The sequence below is a fragment of the Miniopterus schreibersii genome (genome assembly GCF_964146895.1).
Source record: "Miniopterus schreibersii genome assembly, chromosome: 12".
Classification (NCBI taxonomy): Eukaryota; Metazoa; Chordata; class Mammalia; order Chiroptera; family Miniopteridae; genus Miniopterus; species Miniopterus schreibersii.
The window spans coordinates 54,989,839-55,014,764 of record NC_138112.1 but is presented as its reverse complement, the minus strand read 5'-3'; the positions used below and the strand labels follow the sequence as shown (position 1 = coordinate 55,014,764).

Below are 24,926 nucleotides of genomic sequence, written 5' to 3'. Positions count from 1 at the left end.
TAGAACTGAACAGCCAGGAAATCAAGGGGACAAAGACAAAAGCCTGGATTTTTATCACAGAAGGCACTTCAATGAGCCCTGTTTAAGAAACGCGCTGCCAGGGAGATTCCAACAGGAAGGAGGAATCAGAAAGTGTACATTCCCACTTGCTGAGGACTCAGAGGTATTGGGCAGAGAGCAGAAAATGTAGACAAAAACAACCCCAAACCTCCCACACTTCCTGGAGGAAAAGCTCTGTGGAAGTGAACTGAGCAACAGGACAAGGGCAACATGTCACATCCATCTGGGTCAGGATGGACCTCCAGGCCAGACGATCAAGAGCTCGGAAAAAGCAATGACTGCATGCCAGGTAGCCGGAGGGCAAGGCCACTGTGGCGGGGAAGGAAGAGATGCTGTTCAGTGAGGAGCTAACCGAGCCCTAAGAAGAAAGCGGCTGCTTTGCTGGAGGTGTCAGTGCTCGAAAAACCTTGCATTTCTCTGGAAAAGGCCTCGCTGTAACCCCGGAGAGCCTCTGCCATCCCCACTGAGGGTGAGGCCCTTCACCAACCCCTGCCCTTCCTGGACGGGCTGCTGTGCCAGCAGCAAGGTCGGAAGAATGCCTACCAACCGAGCAGTCGGCTTCTAGGAAGTCCTCCCATCCCCGCTGGTGAGGGAACCAGGCTCATGGACGCTCACCGGCGGGAACGAAGCAGCTTGCCTGGCCTGATGATGTTCACTGAGAACATCGGTTCAGTTTTTTCTAGTTACTGGAATGACAATGCAGTTCAATGTAAGTATTTACTTTTTCATTGAGTGTTTCTCCTTTCTTCTCTCACCCACAATTCCTTTCCTCTTTTTACCTTCACTAGAGACCTAGTTTAAACATGTGTAAAAGCCTCTGAGTTCCGATGATGGACAAAAATAGAAATAATGAATGTTTTAAAGATCACTTATTAGAATTAGAAATCTATGGTAGGGGAGGTGATTTGGAGTAAGAGCTTTGTGGGCATGTACAGAAAATTTGGGCCCAAGTTGTGGGGGTAAATATCTCTTAGAAAAGCCAGTATGACTACACAGGGCCACATACAACAGCGGCATTTTTATCATATTTTTCTTCATTCTGTAACTAATCTGCATCAAAGCCCTGTTGATTATTTACTGCAAGGGACTTTATGTGTCTCTTTCCTTCCTCATTTAATATAGTTTTTGGCACTTCCATAGCCTCACACTTAAAATAACTGCATCCCCCACCCTTTCCCCTGCCTCTACCAACATGTCCTACATGTTGCTACCACACTAACATTTACTAAATGTTGCTCTTAGCATATTGCCATGAACCTACACTTGTTCTCCATATGCTCCCTGGTATTTAAGACAACCAGCAAATCATCCCCATCAGTTACTTTCCCCAGCACACACTTTCTTCAGTCAGGACAGTTTCTAGGCTTTCCAAGTGTGCCATTGGCATGAACCCTCCTTGCATTTATTCATGCCTTTCTCTACCAGGAAGACCTTCCTCTTTCAATGTTTCCCCAATTCTACCAAGTCCTGGCACCTTCCTTATTCTAGACCGAACTGACTTTTCTTGCTGAGCTATATAACCATAAGCCATTCTGCACAATTTTACACTTCATTATATATGAGTATTTCTTATCTACTAGCCTTACTATATTTGTAAGTTGACTGAGTCTGATGTGTGGGGGAAAAAAGACACCAGTAATATACATAGCTCAGTGTTCATTAAAGTAAACGTCGAGCAGAAATCTATGCTGTAAGACATGGGTTTACTTTGTTTACTTTGCTGCACAGGAATTTATTTAGATAAGAGGAAGAGACAATATTAACTACTACCGTGAGGGAACACAGCTAAGGAATCTGCTCATTGCAGAAAAAGAACATTTGGAGGATGTTCTAAAATTATCTTCAGCTGCTTATCTCTGAAAGAAATTATAATATACGCTTGTAAAATATTCTGTTTTGCATATTATAAGAAGAGCTCTTTTTTTGGACATAGTCCAAATATAATTTTAAGTAATAACTGTTATGCTTTAATTCACTTTGTCTTCAGAGAAGTTGTTTGGCACCACATATAAAGAAGGCTTTCATGGCGTGACACTAACCTGTCTTCCAACTTTATTTTCCGTTACCTGGTTCCTAGGTTGCTTGCAGAAATCATTAATTATTGTTAAATAAGCAAACCTCTGCTGCGCACGGTGGAGCACCCTACAAAGGGCTGCAGATGAGAGAAGCAGCCACATTTACAGCATCTGCTCTCATGACTTTTTATCTGGGGTTCATATTTAAAAGTAACTGCTGCTTTCCTCTGTCCCTGGCGACGCACGGCCAATGGCAGGTCTCTCCGGAATGAGTCACATTACCTTCTCCATGCACCTCGGCTTGGCCGACTGCAGGATGACGCCTATCTCTTACAAGGGAATTTTATGTAGGTCATGAAATTAATATACTGCAGTCATCTCAAATATATCCTACACATGTTGTCAAATCCCTTCTTCCTTTTCGTTTGACTTGGTGACAGAAAGAAAAGTACCTTTTTAAAACAACTTCAGCCCTTCCCCTCCCCCCTTCCCCCTCTGCAGCTCTGGCTTCTACGCTGCCTCCTGCGCCTCTGCTCCCCCTACCCTGGGGTCATTCTTAAAGTCTGCCAAGGGGAGGCTCCCAGGGCACCCTTCCTAACACAGCCGCTCCCACACCAAGCTCTCTCTCCTACGCCCTACTGACTTCTGGGTTTCACCTCCATTAAAGCACAAGCACTGTCTCTTCGTGGTCGAGTGGGTGCTTGTGCTCTCATTGCATGGCGCCCCCACTTGGCTATAAGCTCTTTAAAGAAGATTATGTCTTTCTCTTTCTATGTTTATCTTTCCAACCACGGCTTGTAAAATATACACATTTTATACACATACACACACACACACACACGCACAAAACATAAACATTGGTCCAGTTAAAAATGAATAGAATATATATTTAAATGTCTGAAAATAAATGAAAATCTGTAATGTTTCCCCAACGCACTTAAATACCCAAATTTATTTTATTAAAATAAGTTAAGAGGTTCACGATCTACAATCATTGACCTCAAGTTTATTTTGCTATCTCACATTTGTTGGCAGCCCAGGAGCCGCTGAAGAGGCACAGTGGGCTAAAGCAATATTCTTTTATTTTATTCAACTCTAGTATGGCTAACATTTCAATGTTATCCATATCTGCTTATGTGAAAGTCATGGACAACTTGCCTTGATTATTAAGGCACCATAAGGCATAATTGTATATAAATGATTCAGGATGAAACACACCAAACTGTTTTGCTGAAATGAACTTATGTAGTTGAACAGTTCTGTGAACTATTAGACAGTTGGCTCATTTCACGTCTCTGGCATGTAAAAGCCAATTTGGGTTTAGACTTATGTTGTTAAAAATGATGCCAATGTGTACTTCTCACCTTCTTAAATATATCAAAATTCCTCAGGATGCCAAACCAAATCTATCCTCTGGGAGTCAAATGTGCCAATAGTTTAATGGTACATGGAAGCATTACTGGAAAAACTTGAGAGGGGAAAAAAAAGACCCATTTCCCAATAACTGACGAAGGTTTCCTAACTGAAAATAAATGATAGCTCTGGAAATGATCTGGTGAACGTTAGGCCTGAGAGCCAAATCAGATAATTCAGTACAAATTTTAGAATGATGTCTACATAATTCCTCCAACTCTATAGCCTCTGGTATAAAATTGGCTTTTTAAAACTTCTCTTGGCAACTGTGTTTGCTGTTTTAATGCTGGAGAGTAAAGCATGTCTAAGAGTTTGGAAAGAAAAATTTTTTTCATTTTCAGAATTCAAGTGGTGGTGGAAAATGTAAGGAAATGAGGACTCCATGAGTAAGCATTTAGATAAATACGTGCTATACATTCAAAGTGCATGGAAATATTGATACTACTTATGCAAATAATGGGTTTGTTTTGGTCCGGTGAGTATGCTTGCTTGTTTATGGAGATGAGGAAGCTTAGTGAGCAATAAATGTAACGTAAGATATTTGTGAGTGAACATGTGGCATTTGAATACCACTACATATCGGTGTTTTTAACTTGTTCTTTAAAAACCTCATACAGCCTAGCCGGTGTGGCTCAGTGGTTGAGAGTTGACCCATGAACCAAGAGGTCATTGATTCGATTCCCAGTCAGGGCACATGCCCATGTTCCCAGGTCAATCCCCAGTAGGGGGCGTGTAGGAGGCAGCCGATCGATGATGTTTCTCTCATTGATGTTTCTCTCTTTCCCTCTCCCTTCTCTCTCTAAAAATCAATAAAGAAATACTTAAAAAAAATCATAGGTTGCACAGTTTTAAAATAGTGATAATGTTGCATAAATTTCTACAAGAGATTATATAAAATTAATCATTATTACTAACATAAAAAAGTATTAAATATTAAGTAGTACTAGATTTTACTTCAAAGTAGTTTGTCACTGTTAATAACCTTGGACACCAAAGAAAGGTTGGAGGAAGTATTGTGAACATATTGTACATGGCAAGAACACAGTTTCTATAATGTGTCTACCATGAGAAAATTACATTTGAAATTTCCCTCAGAATAAATTACAAATAAAAAAGTTAACAAGCGCTAAAATACAGTAAAGAAAATTTTCCTCTGATAAATATCAGAGGAAAATTATCAGTTGATAATAAATATCAACTTCACACTTTTGAAAATAAACACATAAGCAGAGTTAGTTGAAAACTGCATTTCAATGTCATGTATATTTTTGGGAATTCATCGGGCTTCGAAAATTTTAATCGTCTCACTATACTTTGATTGGTCTCACTTTATTCAATGCAAATCTGAAGGCTGGTGTATAGGATACAGATAAGTAGACTTTTAAGAAAATGTGGTAAGAACAGACAACAATATCATGGAGGAGAGACATAAACTAGTCCCTTGGGCACCCCACTGAAAAGCCAGAACACTGGATGCACACCCCATTTTTCTCCTCCCCCTGAGGGAGGGGCCACCCAGCTGTCCAGGCCCCACCACTGGTACTGTGGAGCAGCGCGCCCCCAGCTGCTTTCTGTTCTCTGAAGCCCCAGGCATCTAGAGCATGCATGGTCCCAGGCAGGCCACACAGAAGCCAATTTCAAAAATACCCAGAATATAGGACATAGGGCCCAGTCTTCTCCTTCTCTCCCCAGGGAGAAGGTGGGAGTGGGAATGTCCCCCCAATTGCCTGACACTGTGTTAGGGGGAGGGACTATGGAGAGAGGGTGCCACAAATTTTCCTGCTGGCTTCAATGTGGCTAATTTTGAGCTCGCCTGGGGTGCAGAAGCCTCTTAACTGGTTTCTAGATTTCCCACAAAAGGAGTTGTTCCATGTATTGTTGTTGAGCTGGTGTCTCTGTGGGAGGTAGGAAGGTCTGGGGCTTCCTATTGTGCTATCTTGCTGACGACACAATCGGACTTGTCCTAAATTGGCCTTTGTAATATGATAACCTCACCAATTAATGGCTGAATTCTATGTGGGCAAAGTAGAAGAAAACATAAGCATTTTTGCTAAGAGCCCTCATTCAGGATGTCAGACACTCACTCATAACCAATTTGATCATTTCGATTACGCTGACTGGCTGTATGACGGGCCTGCCTGGGTGTAAAGGATGGTAGTCAGGTTTAGAACTGCATTAGTAAATGGGTCTATTCATCACGTATCTCTGAAGCAGTTATGCACAGAAGAAGCTCCAAAGCTTTCCCAGTAATAAAAATTACCGTGATAATCCACAAAAGTGCAGAAGATTATAATACAAATACTTTTTGATGTCTTCAGTCTAATTTCCAGTGCAGAAGATTATAATACAAATACTTTTTGATGTCTTCAGTCTAATTTCCAGTAAGCCAGTATCGATGTATATTATTATTTTTATTAGACTTTTTTTTCCCTCATGGCTGACATTTTACATTTTACTCCTGAAACGATCATCTTTGATTTCATTTTATTTTTGCAACACTTTTGGGAGGTAGAGCCCGAGGAAATGGACCTATATCTATTTTTATTGCTAACTTAGTACATAGATACTAATTGCGGAAACAATCTGTTTAGAGACGGTGGAGCTTTTGTACTGACTGTTAACACGGTGTAGCAGAGCCATTACAATCGACAGTAGATGTCATATCTTAGAAAACATTTGAGATACACTGCATTTATGACTTTCTTAGCCCTTATATGTGAACACGCACATTCTAAATGAGCTACAATTAGAACACTGTTTTATTGGTTAAAATTTTTTCTTTTGGATTTGATTTTCCTTTGACTTTTGGTAGAGAATGACAGCCAAGAATAACTTGCAATTTTCTCCTCTAAATGAGACAAGACTATTCTGTCCTTTACCATAAACTAATTATTCTATAATTTCTATTTGTTAGGAAACAATTGAAACAGAAAACCCAATGTCCCTTCCTAAGATTCATGGTACTATTTGTCATGAGGTAAGGAAATCATATTGTACTCTTTTAATATACCTTTAATTTTGGTTTCCAAACAATATATATCTCTTCCAAGGTTAAAAGCATTGAAAGTACACATGAATGCTAAGGAAAATCTTAAAATTTCCTGACATGCATTAGCTATCCTATTTGTATAACAAATATCTTGTTTGTTTATGATGGTCTACATCATTAATCTAGATAAATAAATGTAGAAGTGAAGGGAGCTGGGTTTGCTGTTTTGTCCATTGCCCAGCAACCACGGCTTACACCTGTTTTGCAGCAGGGCGCTGCGGCGTCGGCTTAGAGCTGTTACAGCATATGCCATTTTCTATACCAACACCGCTCCGGGCAGGAAAGCCTAAGAACTCGCATTTACTCCTGGTCAACAGGGCACGTTTGACTTCCCTAAAATGTTAATGCTTGCCACAATTAGGTGATGGAAACGCAGAAGCTTTTTAATAGTATGTGTATGTTTGAATTTTTTGAACAAAAGTATAAATGCCCATCAAGTTAATTATATGCCTTCATCTTTTAAACCAATTTTTATGGACTTTGAAAAAATTATAAGATAAAACAGGCTTATGATAAATGAACGTACTCTAAAACATATAGAGAGCAAAGCCTACAAGTGCCCCTCCCAACTGTGCACCTGAAACCTGTATAATTTTGTTAATGAGGTCACCCCAGTAAATTCAATAAAAAGGGGGAAAAAAATAAAAAATAGAAAAATAGAAGTGCCCCTCCCTACTCCTGATTGCTTAGTTTCATTCTCTGAGGTAACCTTCCCTTTAATGGATTATATATTTTTCTTTATTATTTAATAATAATAAATATTTCTCAGAATGAGCAGATAAAGTAACTATCAATCTGATCACAAAATAGACTTGAAATAGATTTTATAAATGACACATCAAAAATATGCAATATGAGAAAAATGAAAAGATCAAATCAAAATCTTCCTTTTTATTAATCTAGTTTTTGAGCATTATTACAGATAAAGCAAAGGGCCTTTAAAACCTTTTTCACAATTTTTCTACTGTTGGCAGTTAAGCTTATTTCGCTTTTATTTAGAAGCTTTAAAGATAATATAGCAATAACTCATGCTTGCTTTAAAGTAACAGGCACCTTTATTTTGAGGTAGATAAGCCTCTTTAAAGGGAAAATTGTACTGGAGGCGTGCGAGTGCTATTTATTTCCTTAGCCCCCCAAACCTGCTCCTCAACAGCTGTGCACTTGGAGTGATTATTCTGAGCGCTTGGTGCTGTGACGCTTGTGCTACAAAGACAGTTAAGATGTGTCTCATCAACTTGCCCAGTGACTGTGTTAAGTCACTGCCTTACGAGTCCCAGTTTCTTTATTATTCAATTGGGCAATATTCCTGCCCTGAGAGTAGGAGTTTACTAGTCTTTGATATTCTTTAGTGGGGACAGTGAAAAATGAAAGGCAAGACAGACACGTTTACTACATTCATTGACAATAATTGTGTGGAAGGACGGGTCCTCTCTGTAAGAATAACTGTGAACATGTAGCTTCTGTGGCTAGGACCTCTTAGATTTTGGAATAATTTACAAACAAAGGAATGTCCTCTTGACATTCAACAGAAAGTTATTTTATCTTTCATTCTTTAAGGAGGACTGCTTTATCAGAAAGAACATGAGACCTGGTTCTCTCTAGTCCTGGTTCTGTCATCAACTAGCGACCCTGAGACTATGAATTGCCATCTTTAGTCTCTGATTTCTTTGTGTATAAACTGTAATTAATATTTCTTTTGCTCTGACCCATGTGCCTCAGCTGGTTCGGCATCATCCTGTGCGCTGAAAGGTTGCGGGTTTGATTCCCGGTCAGGGCACATGCCTGGGTTTCGGGCTTGATCCCTGGTGGGGAGCATGCAGCAGACAGTTGGTCAGTGACTCTCTCATCACTGATGTTTCTAATCTCTTTCTCCCTCTCCTCTCTTTGAAGTCAATAAAAAAACCCAAACCTGTCTTATTTTCAGAATCAAATAAATTTTCAGTTAGCAGTTATTATATATAACAATACAATGAATATGACAACTTTCCTCTTGTTCTCTGGAACGAAACCCTCACTTTCCATGTGCTCACTTGAAAGTAAGAGTAAAGCTCTTTTTCTTCTGAGCCCAAAGCCGATGACACTGATACTGACGTACATGTTCTTAAGGCCACAAAAGTCAACCCCAGAAATTACTATACTGTTATAAAATTGGAGCCACTTATTTTTGATCTTGTGCTACAAAAAGATGCTTCATTTGGAGTGAGACAAGGTCAAGTTTCAAAAGATACAGCTCAAGCTTAGAGAGTCCAAGAAGAATCATTTTCTTCTCAGAAAGAGCTCCTTGTAAATTATATTTGTTTTTAATGTTTGCTAAAGAAATATAAAACATTAATCTACAAATCAACACTTCAATCTATTTGTAGCCTATAACGTGGTACAGTGGTTCTCAAAGTGTGCTTTTGGGAATAATGATTCTGTTTGATAGGAGTTATACAGAAGAGGGTTCTATGATCAAATAATTTTGGGAAATGCTGGGCTAAACAAAGCTATGTGTTGGTTTTTTCCCTTTGGAATTGCTTTATTACTTTAACTACGAATTTCTAAGTGGGGATTATATTATGCTGAGTTTCCTCAGTTTATTTGACCAGAGAATCCTTTGTTGACTCGGCACATCTGGTATGATTAGGATTAGTCATCAGAAATTACAAATGATTCAAATATTGCTTACACTCTCCTTTCCATGTGCTCCCCTGAACCCTACCCCTCTTATTCCTTCCTTTTTAAACTGTTATAGTCCTGCCTCTCTGGTTTCCTTCCTTCTACCCCATTCTGCATGTCTCCTAACAGTCAACTTCCCCAAATTTGCCATTTTCAGTGGGTAGCGCTCTCTGCTGAAGGGCCTTTCCAGCGTACCCAGATTTAGATCCTAACCTGTCCTCAATAACACCCTGATTTGACGTTCCTAGCTTGCTTTTCTGATCTTTCATCTCGCTTCTCTGCTACCAAAAAGTTCATCCACTTTCCCCAAATCTGGTCTCCAATTTTCTGTATCCCACCCTCTGTTCATGTCGTTCTGGCTGAAGGATACTTTTCCCATCCTATCCATTCTGTTAAAGTCTATTGCTTAAGCCTCCTCTTAGAATCTCAGCCTTTTTTGAAGGGACAAGGGCATGAACATTTATTTACTTTTTACTTTGTGGCAAAGACTTCCCTCTGCATCAAAAATTACTCCACCTATCAGCATGTTAAGTACAACAGCATAGTGAGTGGTACTTTTATGGTAACTTGAAAGGACACTCCCAGCCTTGACAACAAGAGGGATTAAGTGAGGCTTAAAGAGACTTCTCAGTAATTGGGCCCAGACACCTCCCAAGCCTAAAAGGTGCCAGAATGTAAAACAGCCATCACCCCAACCGCCACATAAAAAGCTTGAGAGAAAGAGGGGAGGAGTTATGGGGCCATTGGTTTTTGTGGGAAACACAATGCTTGTGGTGAGAGGAGTTTCTACCCTATGAAGCTAGTTTCAAAGATGCTGGTGGGGCTCCAAAAGAGTCCCCCAAAGACTGTCTGTACCTACAAGATGAAAAGATTGGCATTTCATTCCCCATTGGACATCCGTTTAGGCAGAGAACATGCTACTCTGTCCCTGTGCCTGTATAAGTAAGGCAGAGAGAACTAGAGAAGAGAAGGGGCAGTGGGGGAGCAGCCTGCATTTGTAGGAAACGCCTGTGGGACAAGTAGGAGTTGACTTAAGTCAGCCTGCTGGTGCTCCATGATGATGACCTGCCTGGCAAGCGAAATCCGTCAGCAAGAGGCTGGTGAGGCATATAGCTGTGGGCAGGGCACCAGGTGACACGACTGCTGTACTCTCCCATCAGTCAACAATATGGTGTGGACACCATACAGCCCCCTGAAAAACTCAGTATCTAGCCCTTGAGAGGCCTGCATTTGGATGCCGGCCTCCGCTGTACTCAGAGAAGCAGCTGTAATCGGCGGAGGACTCTCAGAGGGGCCTGCTGTGTAGAGAAACACATGCCCTGTTGCCACTCCCCTCACTCTGGCCTCGCAAAGAGAAGGGAGAGCTGGAACCTTCAGAAGCAGACTCTGGTCTCTAATCCCTTCAACGGCTCAGAAAGTGAGGACCCAGTTTATGGTGACATGAGTGAGAGACAGTGGAGGAAGTAAGAGCCATGGCCTCTGGCCGGGCCACTTGCAAATTCCATAAACAAAGTTACTGGGAGTTATCAGAATCTAGTCTACCTTGCTGGTCCTTTGAGGGTGTGGGCATCGAGGAGTCACACTGCATATTACCTTTGTATTCTCTTATTTTGGAGAACTGGGTTAGACAAGTGGACCCAGCAATTCATCAATTATAATTAGTCAAGATTTTATAATAGAAACTGCAGTCAAAATAGTGACTTTATAATAGCAATTATGACTATGATGAAATGATTGCAGTCAACATTAGTATTTTTACACAAAGGAACATGAAACCACCTTTAATGAGGAAGGCAGAAAGAAAATAAAGCCAGCATCAGGGTAGACATTGGGTGCCGCTGCCCCCCCCTCAATCTTTTTCTGCCCAGAGCACCTTCCTCAAGGAGGGGTCTAAGCACGTACCAAGAATATAACAGAGGTGGCTGGTACCTTTCTTTGTACTTCATTATCCAGGACAAAGAGGTTCCAGCCCAGCCCTGTCCCTAATTAGCTGTATAGCCTTGGGCAGGGCAGGGCGAGGTGCAGGTGGGGTTGGAGCAGACATCTACAGAAGGTTTTAAAACGTTACAATTCTAGGAGTATCCACAAATCCCCTCTGCTTTCTATTCACTCTCTCCAGTTATCTGACATTACTTCATAGAGAAGCCTATTTGTTTAATAGTTGTTTTTGGGTTTTTGATACTCTAGTAGATCAAGGCAACAGCCTATTAATAGAGTGTCACATAGAAGGTTCAGTGCTGGGGTTTAAGGTGCTGTGACTGCTGCTGTGACCCAGCGTACCTGCAATCAATCAGGATTTTATCTTCTAGAAATCTGCTTTAAGACAAAGCCTGCATCACTGCACAGTGTTTCTAAGAGTGATCTGCTTTCTCAGCGAATGTCTACGCTATTCACTCCTCTTTCGTTTCTCTAATGAGGATCTTGGGGAGCCAGACTGCCTGGGTTTGAATCCTCAGTGTGCCCTTTATTACAAAGTGGACTTGCACACCAATTACTGCACCTGTGCAGTGGGGATAAACATGGCACATACTTCATAAGTTCTGAGGATTAATGTATACGTGCAAAACAATGCTAAGAACAGTGCCTGGCATAAAGATGAAGCTATTATTTTATTATTTTATGGGAGATTGAGTTTAGTCTGCAGGCAGCCTTATGAGTGTCACATAGAAGGCTCAGTGTTTGGGGTTTAAGGTGCTGTGACTGCTGCTCTTTCAATGTGTGTCCTGTAAGTGAAGTCTGATGGGACATGGAGCATGCGTAGAGGAGAGGGGCTTGGCTATGGTGCAGTCCCCTCCTCCTGGCCTCTCAGGATGGGTTTCCACTGTCTGCTCTGCCATCCCCTGATGCCCCAGCCTCCACTGGCTCTCTCTCTCTGCCCTCCTTCCAAGTGAATGCTGCTGCTCTCTGCCCATTCAGAACCTGGGTATGGATATGAGAAGGGTCAGGGTTGGCATGTACCCTATGGCATCTTGAGGTGGGGCATGGAAGCAGCTGTCCTGCCCAGGGATGGCAGTACCTCAGAGCATTTTGTGGGCACTGGGCAGGGGCAAGCTTTCTCACCCACCTCTGATCCAGGTACCTATCATATTCCAGTGTGGAGGTTGCAATACCCATCCAGGTTGGGTTGGAGCAGCGGGGCTGTGGAAGGAGGAGATGCCTGGCTTGACTTCCCTGCCCCTGGCCAAGGCACAGTGTCAGCCTGGTTGCTGGCAGGAGGAGAAACCTGACATTTGATGGACTACTTGTTTCCCGTGTCATGGTGAGACCCCCAGGGGACTGCGAGAGTCTGTGCTCAGAGAATCCATGTGCCTGAAGGAGCATGACCCAAATTAGCAATTAAAAACACCATTACGGGTGGAGAGACCATGGAAGAAAGGAAAAAGCTTCATAATTTAGTACCTTTAATGGCACTTTTCCTGGTTTTTTGAACAAAGGGCCTGGCCTCACATCTTCATTTTCACTGAGCCCCACAAATTACGTTGCCTACCCCGTCGGCAAGGCTCACCTTCCACAGAAAGCTTTCAAACAGGCACTTTTCCCAGGCATTCTTACTGAGAAGTCACAGACGACACGTTGTTAAACTATGAATACAGACAATGGTGATCATGAACATCATCTATGAATCTGAAAATGAACGAGTCTAATAATTTTTCTAAATAAAAAAACCTCAGAGTTGCTCAGTATTTCCAAGATTCATTCTCTTCAACCCGAGTGCAGAAGTAACATATTGCCTCTATCCTGAATTCTTAAGTCTTAATCATCAGCTCTTTGGACAAAAGAATAAATGTGAAAAACAAACAAAAACAAGTAGTATTTTAGAAGTTTCCCGTGGGAGGCCTTCTCTCACTTCCAATGGGCAACCTGGATAAGTGTGCTTTTTATCTGAGGAACATTTCAGTTACTTAAACATTTGAAGTACTATGTATGTTTATACCATAATAATGATATAAATTACAGTGAAATTACAAATTTTCACCCAAAATTTGAGTCAGTAATATTTCTTACAACAACATAGTGTGGGAGCTGCTGGCTTGGGGGCCGAGATGGGCGTATAATAGGAGGAAGGCAGTGGAGAGGGCTATGATATTAGGAGGTGAGTAGTAAAGGTGAACTCAGCTTTAGAACAGTCAGTAAGTTACTGACAATTATTTAAATTATAAAGGCTGAAAGGTCGAGCCTGATAAGAGCACACAAAAAGAAAATCAACAGTACCATGGATCATATGGATTGCAAATTTTTTTTTTTAGTTTGGTTAACATTTTGGTGTTTTCATTTCAATATTATCCTCAATCAAACCATTTTACCTGAGAAATGATTTCCTCATTTATACTTTCTGATTGATTAATGTCCCCAGGGTGCTGCCAAATTAGAATCTGCTACCCAATATTCCCCACACAAGATTTGCCACTGGTTCAAAGGTGTGTGGAATGAAAGAAGGTGAACCCATTCCAGCTGAGCGGTTGGGAAGCATCATCATAAGCTGAATAGAAAATCAGGAGTTGAATACATGGTTTTGGAAGACAGATTAAAAAATCTGCCAACATGGTTAAAAATCCTAACAAACCAAAAGCAGTGTTGTGGTACCATACTACATATATTTGTGTCTCAACCTATGCTACGTACTATAATCTCATCATTTTCTGTTTCTTTTCATGGCAACAAGTTAATAGCCACAAGGAAAATCTTGCGCACAGAGATCAAAAGGAACCTACTGGCATAGGGCATCCTGGCATCAGACTAGGCTCACACCTGCTGACACGTCAAAGCCTTGAAACAGAAACTTCGGAACTTCCTCATGAGCGCCGAAGGCAAGTCACTGACTTCATACTAGCTCAGAAGGACCTCTTTCCAGGGATAGCATTCAACCATGAAAACAACAAAACCCGGCAACCAGAGCCTGAAGATGTACTTGGAAGTGAAAGTCTTAAGCAGAACAAACTATGAGTCTGCTTCCAAAACTGCCAGATTGCAGGTAGAAATCCGAGACTAAATACAAAATAGGGAGTAAAGAGTATATTGAATAGCAATTTTGACTGAGGGCAGCGTAAGCATTGAGCATGAGCCCCCACTCCAGTACCACGATCACCAACTCCCTTCGCCTGGCGTCTCAGGCTGGGCAAGAGAGCCAGGGGAACATGATTTCATTCCATCTGGTCCTTGGCACTTAGCTTCTTTTTGGCTTCTCTTGCAGTGCGAATCTGCTCATGCCCTGGTGTCCTCTCCAACTTTCCTCCCTGGCTTTGCTGCTGATGCTTCTTAAGTGCAAGGGTTCTGCACCGCATGTCGCAACTGGTACCAATCACTGGTGGACACTTAAGAAGGGCATTCAACTCAACTTCTGTTGAAGGACCTCAATTAATTAGTTAGTACTATTCTATTTTTTATAATTTTTAAAAAATTGATTTTAGAGAGGGAAGAAGGGAGAAGGGGGGAAAGGGGAGAGAGAGAGAGAGGCATTGATTGGTTGCCTCCCATGCACACCCCCATCGGGGATGAAACTTGCAACCTGGGCATGTGCCCTGAACAGGAATTGAACTGGTGACGTTTCAGTACATGGGACAATGCTCAACCAACTGAGCCACACTGGCCAGGGCTAGTTAGTACTATTCAAAGTTAAGGTTTCCGTGAGTCCCAATTTTACAAGACTCAAAATATTATAAAGTTTTACTGTTCCTTACCAACTACTCCTTTGCTTAGCAACTGAAAGACTCTTCATTCCTTTTATCTTTTTTCTTTTCTGGCCTGACTGGAGCACAAGAGTGCTGGAATGGATGCCTGCATCAGAGGGTTACCACTTCATACAATTCAAGTAAAACAATTTGAAAAAGTGCCAAACTATTTCAGGATTGGGCAGACAACAGTGACTCTTCGTGAGTCCATGAATAATGTAAACAGGGAACATATTGTTGAGGTCAAAGAAATGAAAAAATAAAAGTAATTGCCTAAACAGAAAAAACAGGTATAAGATTTTAGGAGAGTAAACAACATTTGAAATGGAGATCATACTCTGTTTACCCAGTAAGTTGACAATTTCAGTTTTTCCAGTGGCAAAATTGTGTTAATTATAATTATTTGTTTAGAAGGTGTCTGGCTTTGTAGTCACAGAACCGTGCTGAGGTTTTGTGCTTAACTCTTCTGTTCTGCTTTCTCTCTTACCAAGTAATTATCCAATGACTTGAATAAAACAGGTGATGGAATAGTCAATATAACTTACTTCACTTCATTAAAACTGTGTCAGAACTTTTAATGAAGAAAATATTTTTAAAAACTCACATTTTAAGGTCATTCTAGTAATTGTGTAGTGGTGTTTCCTGATTTTTCCCAGTATTTTACTGTGAACAATTTCAAACATATAGGCATGACATCTTTCTAGCTGAGGAACTGGATGTCATGGAACAGTGCATCGATGGAGCACATCTCCTATGTTCTGTTCAAATTTCTGCACCACAGAAGCCTTGGATGCAATAAAATGATTGTTTTACATCACTAAGTTTTGGGATGGTTTGTTACACAGCAGTAATAACCAGAACAGCTTTCTCTATCCTCTACTGTACAAAAAAACACACAAAAAACCCCCACTATTTTTAAAAGAAATATATAATTTTTGTTTGGCAGACATAACTGCATATAGAAAATACATTAAAATGATTATATACTATGATCAAGTGGGATTCATTCCAGGGAAGCAAGGATGATTCAACATCCACAAATCAATCAATGTAATAGATCAAACTAACAAAATGAAGCATAAAAATCATATGATCATTTAAATAGATTCAGAAAAAGCACTTGACAAAATTCAACACCCATTCATGACAAAAATTCTCAACAAACTGGGTAAAACTGATATATATCTCATAATAAAGGCCACATATGACAAGCCCATAGCTGAGTATAAAGGGAATATATATACCACATAACAAAGACCATATATAACAAGCCCACAGCGAAAAATGGTGAAAAGCCAGAAGTATTTCCTCTAAGATCGGAAACAAGACGAGGATGCCCACTCTCACCACTTTTAGTCAATACTGTAGTGGAAATCCCAGCTAGAGCAATTAGGCAAGAAAAAGAAATAAAAGATATCCAAAGTGGAAAGAAGTAAAACTGTCTCTATTTGCAGATGATATGATATTATATATAAAAAACCCTAAAGACTTCACCAAAAACTGTTAAAACTAATAAACAAATTCAGTAAGGTTGCAGAATTCAAAATCAATATAAAAATATCAGTTGGATTTCTATACACTAACAACAAACTATCTGAAAAAGAAAAACAAAAAACAAAACACAATCCCATTTACAAAATGAATCAAGAAGAATAAATGCCTAAAAATAAATTTAACCAAGGAGGTAAAAGATCTGTGCACTGACAACTATAAGACATTGATGAAAGAAACTGAAGAAGACACAAATAAACGTAAAGATAGTCTGTATTCATGGATTGGAAGAATTAATATTGTTAAAATGACCATACTACACAAAACAATCTACAGATTCAATGCAACCCCTATTAAAATACCAATGGCATTTTTCACAGAAATAGAACAAATAGTCCTAAGATGTGTATAGAACCACAAAAGGCCCTGGAAGCCAAAGAACTCTTGAGAAAGAAGAACAAAGCTGAAGAAGGCATCACATGTCCTTTTTAAAAACTTTATTAGAAAGCTATAGTAATCAAAACAGTATGGTACTGGCATTAAAAAAGACACATAGATTGATGGAACAGAATCGAGATCCCAGGAATAAACTGATTTATATATGGTTAATTACTTTTTGACAAAGAAGCCAAGAATATACAATGGGGAAAGGATAGCCTTTTCAAAAAATGGTGCTGGGAAAACTGGGCAGCTACATGCAAAAGACTGTAACTGGATCGCTACATTACACCACACACAAAAATCAACTCAAAATGGATTAAAGACTTGAATATAAGACCTGAAACCATAAAATTCCTAGAAGAAAACATAGAGGGAAGTGATTTGATATCAGTCTAGGCAATAATTTTTTGGATTTGACACCAAAAGCAAAGGCAACCAAAATTCCTTTCTGAGTCAATGAAATAGTTCTGTTTCTATGGTCCATCAAACTGGTTACTGAGGAGCAGATATGAAAGAAATATAAGGTAGGCAAAATATCGGTCCCTGCAAGAAGCCTACATTCTAATCTCTGGAACCTGTAATATATTACTGCACATCACAAAGGTGAATTAAGGTTACAGACGGAATTAATGTTGCCCAGTGGTTGACCTTAAAATAGGGGGTTAATCCAGGTTTATCCCAGTGGGCCCAATATAATCACAGGGTGCTTAAAAGTGAAAAAGAGTAAGAGAGAATCTGAGAGGTGGCAGCTTAACGAGGACCCAGCCCAGCACTGCTGGCTTTGAAGGTGGAGAAAGGGGTCACCAGCCTAGTGATGCAGGTGGCACCTAGAAGCTAGAATAGGCAAGGAAATGGATTCTCCTCCAGAGCTGCCAGAAGGAACTCAGCCCTTGATTTTAGCCCCGTTAGACTCTTTTTGGATTTCTGTTCTCCAGAACTGTAAGACAATAAATTTGCATTGTTTAAGCCACTAAGTTTGTGGTAATTAGTTACAGCAGCAATGAGAGACTAATATTGTATGTAAATTATACCACAAATTTGGAATTGTGCAAAAACAAATTGCGGTTTTAAAAAACTTTCAAGTGACCATAGGAACAACAACAGTGATATTTCTCTTGATAACACTGGATACAGAAGTCAAATAAAATGTAATATAGCAAAATTTCTCATGACAGATTTATTACTAACATTTGTTTTTAACTAGCTGGGTCAGAGACAAAATATTTCTTGGCAATTTACTCTTTAGTCAGTAGAAATGTCCTTCTATTTGTGAACATGATGAGAGAATAGGAAAAAATTTTAATTATAACACATAAGATTTTTGTTTGTACAAGAAAAGGTATTTTTGATGCTGTCACTCCAAAGCCTAAAATACTTCTTTGGCTAATTAGTGCTAAAAATGTATTGTCTGCCTCTCAAATCCTTCCATCTTACCAAAGTTAACTACATATATATATACACACACACACACACACACACACACACACACACACACACACACACACACATATATGTGTGTGTATATATATATATACACACACACATATATATAATGTTTACATATATAAACATTAAACTTCTGATCATGCTAGTCTCTTCTACACTATCAACAGATTCTGCTCATTGCTAAATCTTTTCTTACAGCATCTCCACTCCACCTGGAATGTTCTCTCTCTTCTCTGCCCATTCAGCACAAACTAATCTTCTCTTACCACCCATAGCACCCATATTCTCCAACCGCATTTTAGTTTCTATTATTGCACATTAGTCTCTATTACTTGCATGTTATTATTATTTCAGGTTGTATGTTTTGCTTCCCTGTTAGCTCCTTGACGACTGATGATGGTTGGTGGGTACAAAGGGGTTCATTATACTAGTCTATACTTTTGTTACGTTTGAAAATTCATAATAATAAAAAGTTAAAAAAACGCCTACAGAGGCACCCTTCTATCTGTAAGGCATTCTTTCAGTTCTAGGTTTCTCCTTCCCTAGCACCGCAAGGCTGGCAGAGCTGGCTCACTTCTAAACTCACACCTCTTCTGAAGAAGCGCAATAAGAAAGGAAGGCCCCACACTACACTCGAAGGCTCACGGCCCTACCCGGTCTCACAGTAGCTTTCTATAAATTAGTGGATATTTTTCAAGATGCAACTCTGACTATTGCTCCGCAAAAAGAAGCACAAATAGTTCAACTCACTGGTTAATAATCTATATAATCTTTGAAATCTTTGCTTCAATGTTAGTGACACAGGATTCCTTGTTAGCTTCTTTCTGGCAAGAAATGATTGAGGTAGAAGGTTTTCATCAACATTGAATAAAGAAAAAGTTAGAATCAACAGAGAAACTTACCATTGCTAGTTTATACTATAAAGTATTAACACAAAATGTTAATTAATTTCTAATTCTCTATTCTTTTATTTAGATTTCATGAAGGTTGATTGGACTTGATCCGTCATTTTACGGAAAATTAATTATTTCAAATACATGCACCACTTTATGCAACCTGCCTGATTTGCATTGAGGAAAATTCAGCAGAAGTAATTGAGGCACAAGCAAATACTGGCACTGACTGAACTCAATTTTCATTCCAAATTTCTGCAAAATCCCAAGGCACAGCAATATCAGATGCAAGGGGGAAAACAAACAAAAGCAATGTGAAAAGGGAACATGAAGAGAGACTATGACAAGAATCAGAGAACAAAGGGATTGCAAAAGTATTTTAGTGCCATAGATGAGCAGTGAGGGCTTCATTCAGGCAAGGTGCAATAAGATATCATATGGCATCCTGACAATTGATGTCTTCATTTAAATGTAAGAATTTACATTCTAATTAGAAAGAATTTACATCTTAATCAGAGGCAGCTGTATTATCTTGTTACTGTTTTTTTCAAAGGTAATGAACTAAAGTACTGCTGTGCTTTTTCAACCAGAAACTAAATAGACAGCATCCAGTATTATTTTATAGCCTACCTGCTGTAAGCTGTTATTAATATTTTCAAAGATTAAATTTCTAACTAAAATCTTTTAAAAATGAAAGCTGTATTTGACATCACTAGAATAGTATGATAAAGACTTAAAGTATTTAAACAAATCCTTTTCTAACTTGTGTTTTAAATGTACTTATTTATCAAGCTAATAGAAGCCTCTTACAATTTATTAATATAATATTGTTTTCACTTGAGAAGATGCAGAACAGCTATTAAAGCAGGCATGTATCATATTCTGGTGAAACCTGGTTGTTCTTAAACTTCCATTTGTTTATAAGAGATCACTTACTAAATACAAAACTTTACCATTTAAAGCATATTGTTTTTTTCTCCCTATGACGTTTAACAAGTAAAGGTAACAGGTATGTGTAACAGAATACTATTTTGCTTGTGCTATGCTATTTGTTATTACCATATTAATATAGTTTAAAAATGTAATATTTCACAGATGCAATTCTGATGGCGTAAAGGATTGCTGGTTAGTGAAATTAAAGGCAATAACACATTCAAATTCATACTTTTTTATTCTAGGTTGTTCGTAATGATGGTAGCTAGACCTAGGTATTGGTAGTTGGTGATATCTTTGCAAAATCAAGCCCATCATTCATATGAGAATCAGCATGAGCTCACTGACCCATGGTTTAGAAGAAATTGGGCTTGGCCTAAAAGAAATCAAGCAGGAGAAAATTACAAGTGTTAATAAAAATGTAAAATGCCACCTTTGTCCCCAGCACTGTGCATCTTTAGGTTATGGATACTCATTTTCATCAGCTGCATCATTAATATGAAGTTGTAGTATGAGCCAGTTCTTAATTTGTAGGTCTACGGTTTAATTCATTATGTAATATCTTTTTGTTACTGTGAAGAGAAGGGAAATAAAAAAAAGACTAAAGTTGTATTTACCAGTCTATTAAATAAATGACTAACAAGTTAATTTGGTCAAAATATTTGATTTAAAAAATTATAGAGAGTCTAAAATAATTCTGAGGTACATATTTATCTTTATCGTCATACTGGCTTTCTGGATGCGTGCGTATAAAAGAAAAACAGGTCACAAACAAATGTGCTATAGTTTAAGAAAAGGGATAACAGAATAATTCCAGGTAGATACAATGAGATGAAATTAATTTCAAGGTGGCATTTAACTAACCTAGGTCATTCTGATGACAAAGAGGAGATAATTATTAGTTCACTGGTGCTTTTTCTTGTGTTTCCACTGAAGACAGTTTATAGAGGAAATGATTCAGATGGGCCTGGCTGAATTGCTGGCTCTGAAAGATGGCTTTATACTGCTGTCAGAAGCCGTCAGCCCACTTTTGAAAGGTTTATTTGTCTATGGCTATTCTGTGTATGATTTGTTATGAGGGGACCTAACATCTCCCACATGGCGCACACAGTGCCTTCGTTTTCAAAAGTGTCCCAGATAAGTTTGTGAACCTGTTTACTTTCTCACAGAGAACAGTAAAAAAAAAAAAAAAAGGTACATTGTGCGTTTTATACTTACGTATGGCTTGAATGTGGTATGCCAGGCTCTGGGTCGTGCTATGTCTGAGTATTGTAGCCTTCCCCGGTTCTCTGCTCGGCCCCATGTTTACTCTAGCTGTAACCGTCCATGTGCAGTGTAAAAGAGCAGAATAAAACACACGACTCCTCTTGCTCTGTTTCTTGCCTCCCTTATCAGCTTGGGCTTCGATGATCACAAATGTTTCCTAAGTAAACGTCTTGCTTTTAGCTACCGCTGCACCTAACTCCTCCTTCGTGGAACTGACAGCCTAAAGTCACGGGTTCTAGTCTGCACTACTGTCAGTTACAAGGTGCAGACAAGACATGGATTCTAATCCCGATTCTGTCACCGTCTGGGTCTTAATTCTCTTATCTGTAAAGTGAAGAGGTGTGAAAAGCTTATGTGAATGATCTCTTTTTACCTAAAATTAAACGGCTTCTTTCTTACCCACCGTGTCTGTCTACCCACCCATTGTGTTTCAGTTATTTCATGCCTCTTAACCCGAAGTGCATGTTTTACACTCTGTCCACCCAAATGCTACTCATTTTTCAAGACCCATTTGAAATCTCTTCTGCTCCACAATGCTGGCCAGCGGTAGTTTCCCCTCTTTAATTCATACATTCAACAAGTATGCATTGAGTCCCTATTCTGCAGCAGGGTGGTGGGGCTGCAAGAAATGAATGAGAGAAACAGGGCCCGTGCACTGAAAGAGCTTATAGCGCAGTGGCAGAGACAGGTCGGAAGCTCCTAACAAACAAAGCTTTCGGTAAGTATGAGGAAGGCCACAGGCAGCTGCTGACGGAGTGGGCCACGCGCATGATCAGAGAAGGTGCGATCAGAGAGGGCTTATTTCCTGTAGCATTCTTGGGACACAGAAATAACTAATAATTTAATCCATTATTATCTTAAAATGATACTGGACTTATTTTGGGTGTAAATTTTGCTTCCCAAGCTAGATTGCAGCAACAATGATAGTCACTGTTATAACTGAGGATTGAAGGTGTGCCAGTGATTGTACTGGAAAACTTACATGCATTTTATCATTTCATCCCTAGAACAAGGTAGGTATGTTTATTTTTACCACATTTGACTCAAGATGAGGAAAAGGGACTCGGAGTTAAAGTCAGGCGATGAGCAGGCGGCGGAGCTGGGGCTAACACCCGTGTCTGCAGTGCGCTCCTTCCTGGACACGGGTCATGTTTAGAGGGTGTGAGAACCAGTCGTTTCCATGTATCAGGCAGTTAACACTTAACACTTCACTTGGTGTTTTCAGTAGATATCATACTTTTTGGAGGCAGTTTCCCTGCTCTGAGCATAAACTTAATTGGCCTCCAAAAACTTCTTGGAGACAAAGATCTTTGGATTGAAATTCTTGGGTAAAGGAATTTCTAACCTAGTTTCTAACACAGCTTCTCATCTGGTCCTAATGGGAACCAAGCTGTTGTATGCACGATGTTTTCCTAGTCCTCAGGGAACTGCATACCAGCAATTGTCCATGTTAAGTTAATGTTGTTTCACTCAAATTATTTCGACTCAAAAACTAAAAATAGTCAATGATAAGGATATATAGATAAAAGAACTGTTACACGCACAGTAGGAAATTTAATAAAATCAATTAATGAAGGACCCCTTCCATAAAGTTGAGTTAGGTCTTAGGCAAGGGGATTTCCAAAAGAGCATTTAAAGAAAAAGTATATTTGATTCAGAATACACTTCAGCATTATTTTTATTGTGGTTTTCTTAGAAAGAAGTTAGAAGTTAGCCACTTCTGTAACTTTACTGCCTAAATCTTCTTTCCCACTGCTGGCAAAAACAAGCATCATTTCTTAGGGCACTTGTATTGACATACAAGTTGAAATCAGCTTAAAAAAGCACCAGTTTATAAATTTGTTGTCTCTCACATTTACTTGAATGAATTGGTAACTTTTCTCTTCCAGATCTGGCCAGGTTATAGGAATGAGGATTCTAATACTATATCATAACTGATGTACAAAAAATTGCACACTTTTAATGTATAAGGTGGGGCAAAAGTAGGTTTACAATTGTTTGTATGGAAAATAATACAATAATTAATAATAATACAAAAATAAACTCTGTTTTGTGTACTCACAACTGTAAACCTCCTCTTGCCCAAAACTGTATACATCTTGATGAGTTTGTACATATGCACACACCCATGATACCATCACCACAATCAAAGTGCTAAACATACCTATCACCTCCAAAAATTTCCTTGTGTTCTTTCATGATTATTTTTTGGTGGTAAGAACACTTAACATGAGATCTATCCTGAACATATTTTAAAGTGCACAACATGGTATTGCTAACTATACATTCTATGCTGTATAGCAGATTTGTAGAACAGATTCATCTTGCATAACAGAAACTTTATATGCACTGAGCTAAAATTCCCCATTTCCCCCACCCCCCGGCCTCCGGCAACCACCATTCTATTCTCTGCTTCTATGAGGTTGACTATTTTGGATACCTCACATATTTATATAAAAAGGTTCTAAGCTAAGAAAATGGTATGGCATTGTCCGTACAAACTTGAAATCTCTGTTGCAGACAAACTGAAATGTGGATAATACACATGTAGGTAACCGAGAACTGGTTTTAAAATTACACAGTGAACTGTACACTGCTAAGATGTAACAAATCAAAGTTACACTTATATGAAAACTATCTGAGATAACACAGAACTCTTCAATGGCTTCCCTGTGTTTCAAAAGTAAAGAAAAAGACTGCCCAGAAGGTAACACTAAGCATAAGAAACAGAAAAGGAAGTCATCAAGATACTTTTAAGATGAATAAATCAGAAAACAAGTGAACAAAAACAAAGACTACAGAAATAAAACATGGAGTTACTGTTTACTAGTCTACATTACTGATATAAATGGTTTTTATTTATTTTTTTAGAAATTCTTTAAAAATATAATGGAAGAAATAGTACAATGACACCAGGTAGCTACTAAATTTCTCAAGGCACAAGGGAACCCACTCCCAGAAGACAACCACTGGCATTTTCCACATGGGAACAAACCTTGTTCATCCCCTAACACCCGAGAGGCAGATTAAGATAGGCTACAGTAAAAAGAAACAGGTCCTTACATGATCCACACTCATCTCAAATACAAAGGCAAGAGCATAATCTAGAATCATCCAACATTTAAGTAGCCATGGATAATAAACGGAACTTACACCTAATGAAATAGTTTGTGAAACACACAGAAGACTTTCTAAAAGAATTAATATCCTCAATTGGGTAAGAGAGGCTGTTAGAAAAAGAACCAATCAGAAAACATGGAAAATGAGAATATGACTGTCAAAACCCCCCCAAAACACAACTTCAGCTGACTAACAGAATGGACCCAACCAAGGAATGAATTAATGAGTTGAAAGACCAAGGGATTAACAGAACATAAATCAAAAGGACAAAGACAATCAAATAGAGAGAAGTTAAAAGACAGACACTAGACCTGGAAATGTTAATGTCTCTGTAACAGACATTACAGAGAAAGAAAAAGAAATGGGGGAGGGGTGGGGGAAACTCACAATCTGAATATAAAAATAGGAATTTACTATGTAAAGATTGAAGGACAAAAATAAAAGCAGAAAAAAACAACTCTTCATAAGCTAG

At 39.2% G+C, this 24,926-nt stretch overlaps 1 protein-coding gene and 1 long non-coding RNA gene across 3 annotated transcripts in view; one reads left to right on the top strand and one right to left on the bottom strand.

Annotated features, from left to right (window-relative positions):
• The window catches only part of ELP4 (elongator acetyltransferase complex subunit 4), a 147,298-nt gene that overhangs the window by 24,624 nt on the left and 97,748 nt on the right, over nt 1-24,926 (bottom strand). The window contains exon 10 of one of the 2 annotated variants that reach the window (XM_081153380.1): nt 20,560-20,640. The exons of the other annotated variant lie outside the window; for it this stretch is intronic. Coding sequence (XP_081009506.1) covers nt 20,638-20,640 — 3 coding nt within the window. The 3' untranslated portion in view covers nt 20,560-20,637. Of the gene's footprint in view, nt 1-20,559; nt 20,641-24,926 lie in introns of those variants that run through there. 2 annotated transcript variants of the gene reach the window in all.
• The window catches only part of LOC308564758, a 94,793-nt gene that overhangs the window by 11,891 nt on the left and 57,976 nt on the right, over nt 1-24,926 (top strand). The window lies entirely within an intron of this gene.